The sequence below is a fragment of the Lacerta agilis genome, chromosome 10, assembly GCF_009819535.1.
Source record: "Lacerta agilis isolate rLacAgi1 chromosome 10, rLacAgi1.pri, whole genome shotgun sequence".
Taxonomy (NCBI): Eukaryota; Metazoa; Chordata; class Lepidosauria; order Squamata; family Lacertidae; genus Lacerta; species Lacerta agilis.
The window spans coordinates 31,576,338-31,591,923 of NC_046321.1; the positions used below are offsets into that span (position 1 = coordinate 31,576,338).

General features: G+C 44.8%; 1 protein-coding gene across 1 annotated transcript; it reads right to left on the reverse strand.

Moving 5' to 3' along the window:
- Positions 1-6,913: 6,913 nt before the first annotated feature.
- On the reverse strand, positions 6,914-15,291 carry DDX47 (DEAD-box helicase 47; the record flags this gene model as incomplete). Its single annotated transcript, XM_033162644.1, has 12 exons — positions 6,914-7,279; positions 7,641-7,770; positions 7,985-8,055; positions 8,963-9,100; positions 9,363-9,509; positions 9,684-9,800; positions 9,909-9,980; positions 10,953-11,071; positions 11,787-11,858; positions 12,493-12,681; positions 13,899-13,992; positions 15,139-15,291. Coding segments are annotated over 12 exons (1,431 nt in total), but the record flags the coding sequence as incomplete, so codon positions are not given.
- Between the last annotated feature and the right edge of the window lie 295 nt (positions 15,292-15,586).

A 15,586-nucleotide genomic window follows, 5' to 3' on the forward strand; every position in this document is an offset into this window, starting at 1 on the left:
TGTGTTAGATCACATGCAGATAACCGCTGAAAAGCTTTCACACAGGACACCTGAGAATATAAAATCAATCAAGAAGTGCCAAGCTGCAAATTTTGAGGCAAACTGCCAAATCCAAAGTTTATATTATAGACACACCTGTACCCTGATAAAGAACAGTGGGATAAACAGTTCAGAAGGGAGGGATGGTTCTGAGCAGGAAAATGGCTGACAAGGAAAGGATTAATCCCCTCCATGTGCTTAATCAAAATGGCTGCCTCCCAGGGCTGGTTTCCATTTAAAAAAAAAAACTGATTGGAAGTCCATTAGATGTGTTTGCCATGCATATCAGAGCTCCCCTACCCCTGAGCTGGCTGCCTACATAAGTGAAAAATCAGCAATAAGCAACATTGCTGGACTAGGTGCCATGTTCCACCAGCTATTGAAAATATTATTTTTCAAACAGGCTTTTGATTCTGTTGCTGCTTAAGATAGTGTCATGCATTTTGGGGGGGCAGGCTGTATGCCAAGAGCCTTCTAACCCCTGGATCTGGCAAGTGTTCAAATATAAGCCAGGCTAGCTTTCTGTTGAGACAATAGCCTGAGTGACTGAGTCAGAATTAAGAGAGCAAAGGATGTGGATCTGTGTGAGATGGCAAAAGGGTGCCCCCGCTCCCTCAACTAGCTGGTGGTTAGAAAAAAAAGGCAAAGGCAAGAGTGATGTGAGGTAGAAGCAAAGCAGCAAGCTGGGAACCAAGAAAGACAGAGCAATGCTTGATTTCTGTTTGAACGGTTTTAAGCACCTGGACAGCAGCCATGAGCAGAGTCCAGTTCCAGTCTTCCCCATGATGGTGAGATGCACTGTCTTCCTATTTAGATTATAATACTTAGTATTTCTGCATTTGCATCTATACGTCTTAAATAAGCATATCCTCCTCTGAGCGAGGAGCCCTTGCACCTCAGGTGCAATGCCGACCTGAGTACTGTGACGCCCGAGGCAGAAAATCTCCATCTCTCTCCGTACCTCATCACAGCAGTAAAAATATAATAAACAAAATCATTGACAATTTGTAACCTTTCAGAAATGTGCTGCTGGAGGCAAGCACTGAATAATGGCAGGGCCGGCTGGGGCTGCCCGGAGTCAGGATCACACACATTCCTCATGGAGGAGGCAGCCCTGCAAATATCTCTCCCTTTCTTGAGAACCAACCCTTTTCCGTGCCGGTGAAGCCACAGCTCCTTCTGCTGGCTCTATGTGCAACTGCAGGCATCCTCCGACAGGGAGGCCAAGTTTGGATTTGGAAGGAAGCAGCAGTGAGCCTAAAATTCTGGATGTAATCGACTCATTGTGTCTTTATTCGCTTGTTTCCGAATGTGGTAAGCCAGCTGTGCTGCATTTCAGGAAAGGGTAAGTAAGTATTTTTCTGTCGAGTGACTCCCTGGACCTCAGCTCCAAACTCCAGCCTTGAGTTCATTACTAGGATGCAGCACGAGGCAAACACAAAAACAGCCAGGGCAGCACCAAAGATCTAAGCTGCCAGCCAAATCTCTTGGCCATTTGCCAGAACCGGGAAGGAAGCAAAGCCAGAAACAAATGCAAGCCAAGCCCATTTTGTTATTCTTGCGCAACAACCTCTTGCACACATATCTAGCAAGGTTTTGCATGGGGTGGGGGCCTGCGTTTGTAGCATGAGTGCACACACCTGTGCTACGAACATTTCATCCAAAGTCAACTCCTTAGATCCTTAAGTATTATTGAATGTCCTTTCAACCACTGATCCCATTTTTGTTTGACCTGTCCAACGCCAACCCTATTGGGCACAAATCTAAATTTACTTGCGATAGGTTTTAGCAACTAAACATGCTCGCTGATCCAGCCTCCCCCAACCTGGTGCCCTCCCATGTTTGCTACTGCATTGCCTGACCATTTGCAATGCTGGCTGGAACAGACGGGAGCTGAGTTCAAAACATCAGGAAGGTAGCTGGATAGGGAAGGAAGGCTGTACTTCCTTCAATAGATGAATCATTATGCAAGCATGACCTTCTTTTTCAAATAGCTTCATTAGGGGATATATATATATATATATATATATATATAACCACACACACACACACACACACACACGGTTAAAAGAAATTGCAAGGTATACAATAAAGATATGGCATAAGAATACCCAGTCATCAGTCTAAAGCATATAATATGATTTAATCTACAGCAACCAAAAATATCTGGAATTGTCTTTGAAAGTGCCAAGGAGTGTGGTGGAGTCTCCTTCTTTGGAGGTCTTTAAGTGGAGGCTTGACAGCCATCTGTCAGGAATCCTTTGATGGTGTTTCCTGCTTGGCAGGGGGTCGGACTGGATGGCCCTTGTGGTCTCTTCCAACCCTATGATTCTAAGTTCAATGCTGCTTTTGTTTTTCTTATTCATGTAATCCATAAGACAATACCAGCCAGTTGTAAAGGAGTCTTGGTGTCTCTGTCCTTTGGCCAGTCCTATTTTGACAGTCAATTTATCTATTAAGGGCAATTGCCAAACTCTGTTAAGCCAATTGGATAAGGATGCCCCTTCCAAGTCTCCCCCCAAACAGGCTATAACAAATCTAATTACTAACAATAAATATCCAAGACTTCTAAATGAAATACCTTTATTCTGACCCTGTGTATTCAGTAAAGTTGACACAAGGGACCGAGTTATTTGTTGACCAGTGATAATATGTATTTCTAGAAATATTGTCTCCCCAATACCTGACACCGTAACATAATACCACCACATATGCTGCCATGTGCCTTAGTTCCACATCCTTGCTTACATACCAGGTGAAGGGAAGGGTTAATAGGTGTAAGATGAAGAGGTATGAGGTACCATTTCTACAATATTTTCAAGAAAGATTCCTTTGTAGATGCTGACCTTCTCGCTTCACTGCAAGCACACTCAGCCAACGCTGGAAACAGTAGAAAGTGGAATGTCCGAAGAGCATTTTGTAAGAAAAAAGGAATCTTTATCAGAGAACACATAGTTGTGTAGATAAAGACCTGGCTCAAACTCCTGGCAAATTCCCCGTCATAACCACACAGACCAAGTGGTTGCAGCTCATTGTCAGGGAGCGCGAAGTCAAATTTGATGTGTGCTATTAATTAGGAGAAAATTTAAGGTGTGTCTTCGACCTCCCTGCAACGACTCTTTTGGAAGAACAAGACAAGCATCACCGTATCTCTGGGAGCCCCCCTACATCCCCCCTTTCCTCTCATGGCCACAGCTCAGCTTAATATTTAAAGGGACTCAGGAGTTTCAAGTCACTGGACTTTATGGGTCTGTGTTGAAACTGTCATGGGTACCACACACACCAATGTATTATTTGGTTACACTACAATGCTTCTTTCATGTCTGATTTCACTGGGCAGGAGGAACTTTAGATACCAGATAAGGCCTCTGGGAATTAATGCGCACCCATGGGTGCCACATTGGCAACCCCTAGTCTGCAGAGATCACATTGCTTCTCCTGCCTACTTTCACAACCACACAGTTTCCCAGAAACTCTCTAGCCATACCCACCCTGTGTGTCTGTAAAGTACATTGAGCCTCCTAGAAATCAATAGGGCAAAGCCAGACTGCTTTTAATCAGTTGGACCCACCGTTACAATGACCCAGAACTGGTAACAAAGGCAGAAAGAGAGATTAAAAGACAATCTTATCACTGTCTGGAAACACTGGTATCAGCAGCCCGTGTACACACATGGAATAAGGCAGGTGCATTTGGCAAAGAGGCTTGAAAAGCTGTCTTTAAATTATACACAGGGCTTTTCTTCCAGGGAGAACTCACCAGAACTCATTTCCGGCACTTCTCAGGTGGGCAAGACCTGGTAAGTCTTAAACTTTTCCTAGAGCAGGAATGGGCAAGTCTCTCCCCCCCCCCCCGGAGAAAATCGTTTTGGCTCAAGGGGAGGGGGAGACATGTCAACTGTGGGTGGGGCCAAACCCAGTAGTTGGTGGGGCTTCCCCCTTTTCTTATATAAAACACCCTCTCCCCCCACTTCTCTCCCCAGCAAACTTCTGGGAAAGGGACATTTCACTCTTGCCTGAGACTTGAACTGATCGCTCGCAGAGGGCTTATGAAATCTGACTGAGGGCTGCACAAAATTAGCCTGAGGGCCACAGTTAGCCCATCCTTGTTCTTGAATGGTATCAGTTCCCTGAAGCCATGTTGACAGCCTCGCCCAGAAACTGAACACTGAATTCAAGTGCTTCCCATTTACAGCAACTCAGCTGTTTCCATGCATGGCCCCGAGTTCTCAGAGTAGGGCTATGATCAGGTCTTGCATGCTACCTCACACACACTTGTTTTGTTTATATAAGCATCATCCTTGCCGTCATCACGATCAAACAAAGAAACCACTTCTTAGCACTGAAACTAGGAGAAGAGTGGTTTTTGGGATTTTTTTTATAGCAAAACTGGATGTGCATACCTTTGGCAGGTGAGGCCGCCGTGAAGAATGTGGGTGTAGCAACTATGTTGGTTTTCTAATGTTTGGTTTTAATAGCTGCATGTTAAATCGGCCTGGGAGGAGGGTACAAGTTTAAAAATAAAGCAAAGGAGGGGGAAGAGTGCAGCCCACTGGTTTAATAGCAGAGGGCCTTAAGCCAGGGATGGTGGCTCTCTTCCATAGGTTTTGCTCCTCCTGTACAAAATATACATGAAAATACCATGGATACACTTCTCAAAACCCATGCATAGGCCAGAATACTTCCCAACAGAAGGCGATAGCCAACTAAGTTGCACTCAGAATAGATCCCTTGACATTAATGGACGCAAGTCAGTCATGTAGCAGGAGACTCTTAATCTCAGGGTTGTGGGTTCGAACCCCACGCTGGGCAAAAAGATTCCAGAATCACAGGAGGTTGGACTAGATGAGCCTTGTGGTCCCTTCCAGCTCTACAGTTCTATGTCTATTGATTTCAGCAGGTCTACTTTGGGAAGGACTGCTGGTCAAAATGGGCATGTCTCTTACCTATCACTGGTTAACTGAGATTTATCACATGAATACACAAATAGCAGTTGAGGGAGGGAAATGTGTGGAACAGCACACTGGCCAGTTCTGAAAAGTATCTGAAAGGATTGCTTTCAAGTTTAAAATTTTCCTAGCTACAATATCTAAATGTGGCCCCAAAAGGGTTTCCTTCCTTCCCCACAATAAGTGGGTGTTGTACTCAAAATTACAAGAGTGGCTGCAACAGATCATGAAGATAGATGACTTGCTCCTACAAAACCTCTAGGAACGCAGTTGGGGTAGGCTCTCTGAAACAGACTGCAATTTTAGGATGCAACTGCAAAGAGGCAATGCCTGCTTCTCATTCCTGCTACTGAGGTCAACAAAAGCAGGAGGCAGGTTTAACCCTGCAAGGCAAGTTCTGCCTCTTAGGTGCTTGATTTTATTTTCTCCTACAGAGAAGAGCCGTCATCCATTCCTACAGAGAAGTGTTTTCTACTGGGCTGCTGCACAGGTGTTCTCTCTCTCTCTCTCTCTCTCTCTCTCTCTCTCTCTCACACACACACACACACACACACACACACACACCCTTGCTATATGTAAGTTCTCCTCCCCGCCCCCTGCACACCCACATTTCCACCCATGATGATGAACAGGCATTGCACAAGTACCAAAGATGAAAACTGGTCTCTTCAGGTTAGGGCTGTCAGAATGCATGAATGGAAATCAAAGATGCCTGGTAAGTAGCAGGTAGAACAGAGTTCTACTACTGCTCACAGCTCTATTCTAAAAACAGGGTGTGTTCAAAATAGAAACAACTTAGAAGCACCAGATAATCAGCCAGTCCCCTGACTGGATGGATCTGCTTGAGCAATGTCACCTTTAATGTTCACAGACTGTGAAAGAGCCACAATGAAAGAGGGGAAGAGGATGGAAGGACTTTAATTAAAGCTCTCTCATTCCACCAACCTCAACACTGCAGATAGGCAGGATCTCAGCAACAGACAATCCACCTTGCCAAACAACTCGACTAAATCAACACTGCCTCTCAACTTTAGGGTTCAGGTAGAATGGCCTCAGGGCTGAGATAATGAGGAAAGAAAAACCCACTTCAACAACATTCTGCACTCACAGGCAAACAGCCAAGCATGCTGCCAGACTTCCCCCTGTTTGGGGGAATCAGTCTTTTCTACATAACACTGGTCTGGGTTACTAGGCAGAATTGTACATAAAGGCATTCACAAATGACAGAAGCTATCACAAATACAGGTAACTTGCATCTTACGCAGGGGTCCGGTTCTAGAAGTCCACATGTATATGCAAAAATAACAGGAACCCCTGGAACTGCCCCACCCCACAAGGTGGAAAGCTTCTTACCCAAATTTGAGAAGGCAGTGTGAGGGCTCTGGCAGGGTCCTAGAGCCCTCCATCCTCCTTCTCTAAGTCCTGCAAGTGTTTGGCCAGCTTTGGAAAGGAGACTCAAGGGCTCTAGGACCCTGCCAGAGCTCTTGTGCCTCCTTCCCAAAGCCTAGCACCTCACTTACCCAGCTTTGAGAAGGTAACACAGGGACTCTGGGATGCTGCCAGAGCCCTAGCACTGCCTTCCCTAAGCTGAGTGAGTCCACTTTGTGCACGTGGGTGGGAAATAAATAAATGGAGAGCAGGTTTGTGATGCTCTCACTTATTTATTTGCCCACAAACACCTGCACAAAGCCGTGATTACATAAGTTAAGTAACTTTAAGATGCAAGTTACCTATTCCATATTTTTTGCCTGCACATCTTGAAACCAGCAAAGCATGCATTTTTTGATTTAATTTTTTTTATTTTGGAAAATTTTCTTATAAAATTAGGGGTGTAAATGTCTCTCTCCGTTGACTTTGGTGGTAGCAGCTTGAAAAGGTTCTGCTATATATCCATTTCGTGTAGCTTAGGGAATCCACTATGGCCTGCTAGTAGACAGGAACAACTGCAGCAGTAGTAATAGGTCTCCCCACAGCATTAAAAGAGATTTCCCAGGCTTGCAGGAGAATTGCTTCTGGATTACAGAAGTTTACAAAAGGTGCTAGTAGATCAGGAAACCTTTTGCTCTCTGGGATATGCTGAAAGGTCAAGTCCGATACTGGTGACTCTCGGAAAGCCAAGCAGCTTAAAAACATGGAAAGAATAGTTCTGGGTGTCCTCCTTTCTCAGGCTTTCCATTTCTTCCTTTTCCCACCAGCCACTTTGTTCCTGACCCCCATGGCTCCCTCGGTGTCATCCTCTTCATTTTCCTCTTCACGGGAACGCTTCTTCTTTTCCCCCTGCTGCCGCAACTCCTGCAAGGAAAGCCAGACAGCAAGTTGCTTGAGCATTCGAAGCATGGAGGCACAGAAGCAATCAAGAAGCTCAAGAGCTGAAAGCATACCTTCAGTGGCCATGCAGGGTGGCCAGTAAACATTGCACAGAGAGCCGAGACCCAGCTTGCAAGGATGCATGAGGGAATGCAGCGCCCCTTGTAACCAGGAATGGCCTTGTGTAGAATTAGCTAACAATACTCTCAATGCAGTGCAAATCCTAATGTTTCAGCCACACCTCTGCGCAACAGAACCCCATTGATTTGTTGTGCATGCATGTCCATGGTGAAACGGACCCACACGGGTCTGGAGAAGCGCAAACGTAGCCTGAAGTTCAACCTACCATCCGAGCAAATCGCTGTGCTTCAGCCACACGTTCGGTCAGCATCATGACCTCCTCCTCTTGCGTGGGGAAGGCAGGCAGCTTCTTTCCTATCAGGTGCTCGATGCGCTGGAAGAGCTCCACATCGTACCTGGGGGAAGTGAGCCAAAATTCTCTCATCCGAATGGGTCTTCTTAACTAGTGACCCATAAACTAGTTAAGAGCCCACCCCCTAAAAAAAAGCCTCTTCCCCCAACTCAGTTGCATTTGCACTTCAGAAAGCTGCTTCCCCACTCATCCAGAGGAGAGGAGAGGAGAGGAGTGCAGGTTGCGGCCCAGCGGAAGGAGCAGAGGGCACGACTTACTGTGTGACAAACGTGATGGATTTTCCAGAGCGCCCAGCTCGAGCCGTTCTCCCCACACGATGAATGTAATCCTGAAAGGGATCCAGGATAAGCCACAGAACGCAAGGCAATGCAAGGCAAAACACCATTTAAAAAGAAAGTGTAATCCGAAGCAGTTATGCAAGAGACCCCACAATGCTTAGACGCAGCTCCTTTTGGATATGTATTCAGTATGTTTCAAGAGTGTCTAAGGAGGTGAAAAAGATGGGCATGGCCACGTGGCTGTAGCCATTCACCTCCCCATACAGTTGCAGGCATTGTGCCTTCACAATAATATTTTTTATTTTGAGATTATATACTGCTCCGTAGAAAGGCTTCACAGTTTAATAAACAAAATACCATACACAACATCCATGAAACACAGTTTGTAAACCCGCATTCATAAAGCATTGCACAAGACAGATATGAAATCCAGCAATTCTCTGAATTAAAATGAACAATTCAGATTAAAGCTCTGAACGGGTTGCTTTAAATAAGAGTCATCATCTCTTGGCCAGTAAAGAAAGGAGACAAGCAAAGCTTCCTGGGCAGGCAGTTCTATAACTGGGGCAATGCACCAAGCAAAACCAAGAAGGCACTCCTTGCCACAACTGTTCATCCAAGAACCAAGCAGCAAAGACCTACGCCAGAACACCCTCAAGTGGCAAGCCTGAGCCTTCTGGGGAGTGGAGTCACATCCAGAGCAAAACATTTGCCAGCTCTCTGATCTAAAGACCCATCTAACCCCCATTGTCTTATTGGTGTATTAATGGTTCCACATCCTTTCAGCTCTCAGCTTTTTGCCACTTAAAGAGGGCTCACATGGAGGTGGAGGTTTAGCTATTCCATTGCTATGGAATCCTATGTTGCAACTATGGAAGAAGACGGCCATGTCTTTCTGCAAACCCCACTAGGACATCTCAAACAATTGTAACACAGCACCCTGCCTTTGTAACTCACCTTGGAATGGGTAGGAATGTCAAAGTTCACGACAACATCCACATGGGGGATGTCCAGGCCTCTGCTAGCGACATCGGTAGCCAGTAGAATGGAACGTGCTTTAGCCTTAAACTTGTTCAGCGACCCTAATCGCTTATTCTGGGGGGAGTGAGAGAGAGAAAGGGCAAGTGAACATGCTTTAGATTTTTCCAGCGTGGAAAAGCGAAATGAGTCAGGTTTTGTGAATCGTTCCGCCGTTACAGTCTGTTGTTCTACAGAAATGAAAGTCTGTAAAAGATAAGCTAACAAAAGGGAAAGCAAGCTTGGTGACACATACAAATCATATTTGCCCTTAAAATATGATCGTTATTTCAGTGTGGTATTCCAGAAATGAATACTTTGCGTTCAGGTCAGCCTGTACCTGGCTCATCTGACCGTGGAGGGGAATGGCAGTGAAGCCCAGATTTCTAAGGAGGAGGGCTGTCCTCTGAGTGTTGTTGCAGGTGCTGCAGAATATCATGAATGAGTTCCCAGCAAGTTCATTCAGAATATAGACCAGGTAGCTGTCCTAAAAAGAGAAGAGAAAAGAAATTGAAATCAGAAAGGAAACTAATGGAGATTAGGTGAAAGGAAAACACATTCAAAAAGCACAAAGGGACAGAGAAAACCCTAGTGGAGTAAGAAACAACAGTCAGGAAATAAGTTAAAGGAAATAAAACAGCTGAAAACATAAATAAGTTACCTTGAACTTGGAAGGGATGAAGACATAGTATTGCTGCAGTTTTTCAACCGTCTGGTATTTAGTTGAAACGGCACATTTGACAGGGTCCTTAAGAGCTGCACGCTGGAGTTTTTGCACCTGAACAAACATAATTAATGTTTTCAGACACGAATTTAGCTGAAATGACCTGTTAATTTCTACCACCACCTCAGCTGATCTCATGCAAAATGCCACACCTTCTCATACCTTTTTAGTCATGGTAGCAGAAAAGAGAAATGTTTTCCTGTCTCTGGGAATCACTTTCAGGATCTTGTCTACCTGTGAAAAGAGAAGGCAAATAAAACTGAAACAAATAGAAAGGTAATTAATATGCATGCAGACGAATACCAATCATCGCTGTGGGAGTGGTATCACAATCCAGTCTGATGAAAGCAGCACTGGAAGCACTCCTTTGAAAACCAAGGAACTCTACCGCTCCATAGAAAGGAGGGAGTGGTGCTGTTAGCGTTGAGGGGGACCGAGGCAGCATGGGGGAGAAAGCATCCCAATGCCTTCAGATAAGGTCTTGCTACTTGGGCTACAACTGTAGATTACTACACATGAACCTGGAAGGGAAGATTCTCTGGGTAATAGTTGATAACAAGACTACAAGTCTAGTATCCAAATGCCTTGCTACATCTTAAAACCTAGTATCTGAGAATGTTTCAGATCCCAGCAGTCAACAAGGATCCACTGGAGAGGGAAACACAGGAAGCATGATACCATGCTGCCAGCTGCTAAGTGGTGGAGACAACAGGGGCTGTGTGTTCCATATTAGGGAATCAAATAGTCAGGTCCCATTGACTTGCAGGTCCTACAGCCCATCTTGGCTGTGAGCTCAGGAAGACCTGCTCCCTGCCTTGACCTTTTCCCACATGGCCTGAGAGGGCAGGGCAGGACTGACTCCAGCTGCAAAAGCTGCTGAACAGACCCTTGGGCTGTGGTATTGTTTAGGGTGTTTGGTTGGGATTTGTTGTTGTTACTGAGATTAATTTTTTATCTTTATTTTTAGATCTTATTATGATTTATGTGGACATTGTTTCAATTTGGTTGTGTACTTTTTATGTATTTTATTTATTGGTTAATGAATAAGTTATGTTTTTAATTCTTGTCATGTAAGCCGCCTTGTGTGTGGTTTTATCTATTAAATGATGATGGTGATTGAAGTACACGTTAAACAGTTTTGGAAAGCACCATCTCCATGATGTTGCAAAGGACCATTCTAAGGCGACAAGAGTTGACAGTGCTCACCTCTGTCTCAAAGTCCATGTTGAGGATCCGGTCAGCTTCATCCATAACTAAATACTTCAGAGCTCTCAAATTGAAGCCCTTTGTGTTCTCAAGGTGGTCAATAAGGCGTCCAGGTGTAGCTACAGGAGAAAACCAAACAAACTTTCAACTTTGCAGAACAGAGCATTCAAAAAGAAGCACTAAGCACAACACACCAAGCACCATTGCCATGTATCCCCCATTCACTCCAGTTTGCCAAATCTCAGAGTGCCATTACTTCCTTCTGCCAAAAGCCTTTGTAAGCACAGCCACTGGAGTATGGATTAAGTCAGAACTTTATGCAGGTTTAAAATGGCATGGTTGTATCCCAGTGGGGGGGGGAGGCTTGATGTAAATCAGGAAGTTATTTTGAGAGATTTGCTCTATGGAGGTTGCAGTCAAGTCTGATCAACCTAATACAGTTTTTCACTCTCAAGCCAGATGACAAATACTCCAGCCATTCCAGTCAATGAGAGACACATTAATTTATCAGAAATGATAAGTGAGCAAACTTGTGGCTCAAAGGCAAATGCTCTGCCTGAGCCATGTGGACCCTAGGATGAAGTTGGGGGAGGTGGGGAGAGTTCCCATGTCTGCTCCTGTTTCAAATTAAAGTACAAGACCTGTGGCTGATGCTTAGCATTAAACTGGGAAGGCGTCAGAAGTGTGAATAACAGATATGTTTGCTGGCCTACCACTTTTCATTACCTCGTTTATGCAGATGTAAAAGACACAGATGTGAAATAGGCCTCATTCACATGAATTATTAAGATCTCATTACAATCATTTGAATCATTGATGCTGCCTGTTTCTTACCAATTATTACATGTGGTTTCTTGGCTAGGGCCAGAGACTGCGCCATCATGTCGATTCCTCCCACAATAACAGCTTTGGGGGGGAGAAAGAAAAGAAAAGTTAAATGAAGCCCGTTGAAATTGAGCCAGTTCACAACCTTCACAAGAAAATAAAAGGCAAAATTCAGGCCCCTTATCCATTGCCAAGCTTGCTCATAGGCACGGCCTAGCATTGGAACTGGATTGCTATGTTTAGATGCTAATTTGCCGTTCCTGCATTGATATGCAGACCAGAACACAATTTAACAATCAGGTTGCGAACTTCCTCAAATTTTGCAAAGCAGTTTTGGCTTCAAAAATGTGTAAAAAGAAATGCAAAAAAAAAAAAAAAAACATACACAAATGAGTGTTGGGGGGACATGCTTGTAATATGTGTATTTTGGGGAAGAGCACACACAAATGAAAGTATTTCTGTATTGTTTTTAAAAACAGGATAGAACAAATTTATGGACTGAATGCATGCGAAACCGATGAGGAATAGAAACAGGCTGTTCCATCCACCCCTACCAGAGGCATACTAAGATTCATACTTTGAAGTGGGATATAGTCCCATTTCTTGAATCTGATATTTTACTATTCTTATTTTGAAAAGCATGCAACTGCTTCTTCTCCTTACAAATTTCATTTTGTTTTCTGCTAATTCTTAGCACTGCAGCAAGGCCACTCACCACTCTGGACACCAATGGAAGATCCAAGGGCCTCAAACTGCTCTGAGATCTGAAAGGCTAACTCCCGGGTCGGGGTAAGGACCAAAGCAAAGAAGCGCTGAGGTGTCTCTAGCAGTGCCTGAAGGATGGGCAATGCAAAAGCCCCCGTTTTTCCAGATCCAGTCTCTGCTAAGCCAATGATGTCACGGCCTACAAGAAAAGAGGTGTGTCACACGCAGGGCGGAAGGAATACCACAGCACAGATGGAGGAAATTCAAAAGCAGTTCTGGAAAGTAACAAGAGAAGCACTAGAACAGAAATTTTTGCACTAGTGACAGCTTGAAATCAGCTAACATAACTTAAGAAACATCAACCAATGTAATAAGCGTATTATTTGAAGATACAGAGTACAGGCCACGGAACGTTTGTACAAGACCCCTGTTCTAACAGCTCTCCAACCTTGGCTCTTACCAAGGAAAGGAAAAGAAGCTGGCACCGGAAGACTAGCAGCAGTGGATATCTGCAGTACTAAACACTCCATGAAGGGTTTCAAAAGACATTTCCCTCTCTGTTTAATTGTCTTATTGTACTGGTGATACTCTGGAGGGCAGTTAATGAAAATGGAAGTCTCTCCTGGCAAATAACATAGTTGAATTCACCACCGAGAAAAGTAATATTAAAGCATTTTCAGCCAAGTCAGATGAGTGGGGTACAAATAATAATAATAATAATAATAATAATAATAATAATAATAATAATAAATTCAGTCATAGAATTGTAGAGTTGGAAGGGGCCCTGAGGGTTACTGAATCCAGCCCCCTGCAATGCAGGAATCTCAACTAAAGCTTCCATGACAGATGGCCATCCAACCTCTGCTTAAAAACCTCTAAGGAAGAACAGCCAACCATGCCTCGTGGGAGCTCAACAGCTCTTACTGTCAGAAAGTTATTCCTGATGTTTAGTCGCAATCTCCATTCTTGTAACTTGAACCCATTGCTTCAGTTCCTACCCTCCGGAGCAGGAGAAAAAATCTTGCTCCATCTTGCATGTGGCAGCCCTTTGGATATTGGAAGATGCCTATCATATCTCCTCTCAGTCTCTTTTGGTTTGAACGAACTTAACTATCTCACTGCTTAAAAAACTCCAGGTCCCACTTGACTTCTTGCTGATGGGGCTTCCCCACAAATGGTACAGCTCTCCTGCCAGAAGACTTGTGGAGTTGGGGAGACTTACACTTCTGCCGCAGGATGGATCAGGAAGCTGTATTGCTTCATAGTCCAAGGTGAGAGGAACTCCATCTGTATCCAAGCCTGTGTAATACAAATGACTGGCAATACCTGTTCTATAATACATGAAACACAGGAGAGCCTCTTCTTATTTCTAGAAATATATTTCTCTTTTTCCTGAATTTCAGCTCCTAGTCTCACCTTGGAGTGCAACTGGAATGGCCTCGACTTGGATCTTTGTTGGTGTCTTCCATCCCAACTGATCACAGGATTCACACAGCACATCGGTTACTCCCTATTATTCCAAAGAGAAAATAAACCATAATTAGCAAGGGACCCCAATCTTCAGAATCCAGTTAAGTCCTGGTTCACACAACTCGGTAAGCAAACCTATCTTCTCCTGTCCTTTTAGCATACTGCAGCATGCCACCTAAGCCAAGGTTCGCCTGCGATCTCTTCCCAGGGAGCCTGCATGTTTGGACTAAGCCATGCTTCGGTTGTTAAATGTGAACCTGACCATGGTCTTTTCGATTAGCTACAAGTCTTATTTTCATCTCAAAACTTTGATAACTTGAAAACATGGGACACTTAAAAAATTAAAAACAAGCAAAATAAGGGACACTTGGTGCTATGGATAGACCAAGCTTCTCCTCACCCAAAAGGTAAAAGGTTAAAGGACCCCTGGATGGTTAAGTCCAGTCAAAGGTGACTATGGAGTGTGGCGCTGATCTCGCTTCAGGCCAAGGGAGCTGGCGTTTGTCCACAGACAGCTTTCCAGGTCATGTGGCCAGCATGACTAAACCACTTCTGGCACAATGGAACACCGTGAGGGAAACCAGAGCGCACGGAAATGCCATTTACCTTCCCGCCAGAGCGGTACCTATTTATCTACTTGCACTGGCATGCTTTCAAACTGCTAGGTTGGCAGAAGTTGGGACAGAGCAATGGGAGCTCACCCTGTTGCGCAGATTTGAACTGCTGATCTTCTGATCAGCACGCCCAAGGTGCTCAATGGTTTAGAGTAGACCACAGCACCACCTGCTCCAAACATCTGACCTTACCCAGGCCTGTTGAGTCATGGTAAAACTGAGAAATCGTATTTTAGTTCCTTAGCAGGACAGCAGCACGCAATCGTGTAGCAAAATATCCCTTTACACAGGAAACCACACTTATCTTTCTCCTTTCGTTTTGTCCACGGTTTCAAAGCAATAGGCAAACCCGCTAAGCAATTCTGAGAGCTGGGCCAACCAGGCCATAAGCACCCTCACCAACCAAAGTATAGTACAGTATAACCCCGCTAGCTTTCTCTGCACAGCCGCTTTCCCATGGTTTCAACTGGGCATTTTCTCAGTGGAAAAAGAAATAAAATTTAAAAGGCAAACCGCTAGGCAAGTAAAGGGTCGTCTGGAGCTAAGAGAGACAACGAGTCTTCCCCGCTCACCAGTTCTTTGAAGGTCTTCGCGGTCTCCTCGACGGCTCCCTCGCCCTCCATGCCGGCCGCCACGTTCGGCTCCCACTTCGCTTTCCGGGTGGCCGCGCTGTACCCTGGGACTCGTAGTCCAAGCGCGTTCGGAACGAGCCTCTGAGGCGCAGAGATAGGAAAGGGTTAGAGTTACACGCGACTCCAAATTCCGGTTGCAGTGTAGCCGTCTTCACTTGAATGGAGAAAATGGTGCCGGAATTTGGAGGCGCTTAACGGGGGGAAGAAGCCTGCGCCTTATACCTCGGGTGTTATTTTCATGCGGTGAATGTAATTGTTTTGAAGCAATTAAAAAAAACAAAAACAAAACACGTCTCTGGTGTAGTGCTGAGAGTGTAGGACCAGCACATAGGAGGAGATCTGAGTTCAAATCCCTACTCGGCCACGAAGTTCGCCGGGTCATCTCGGG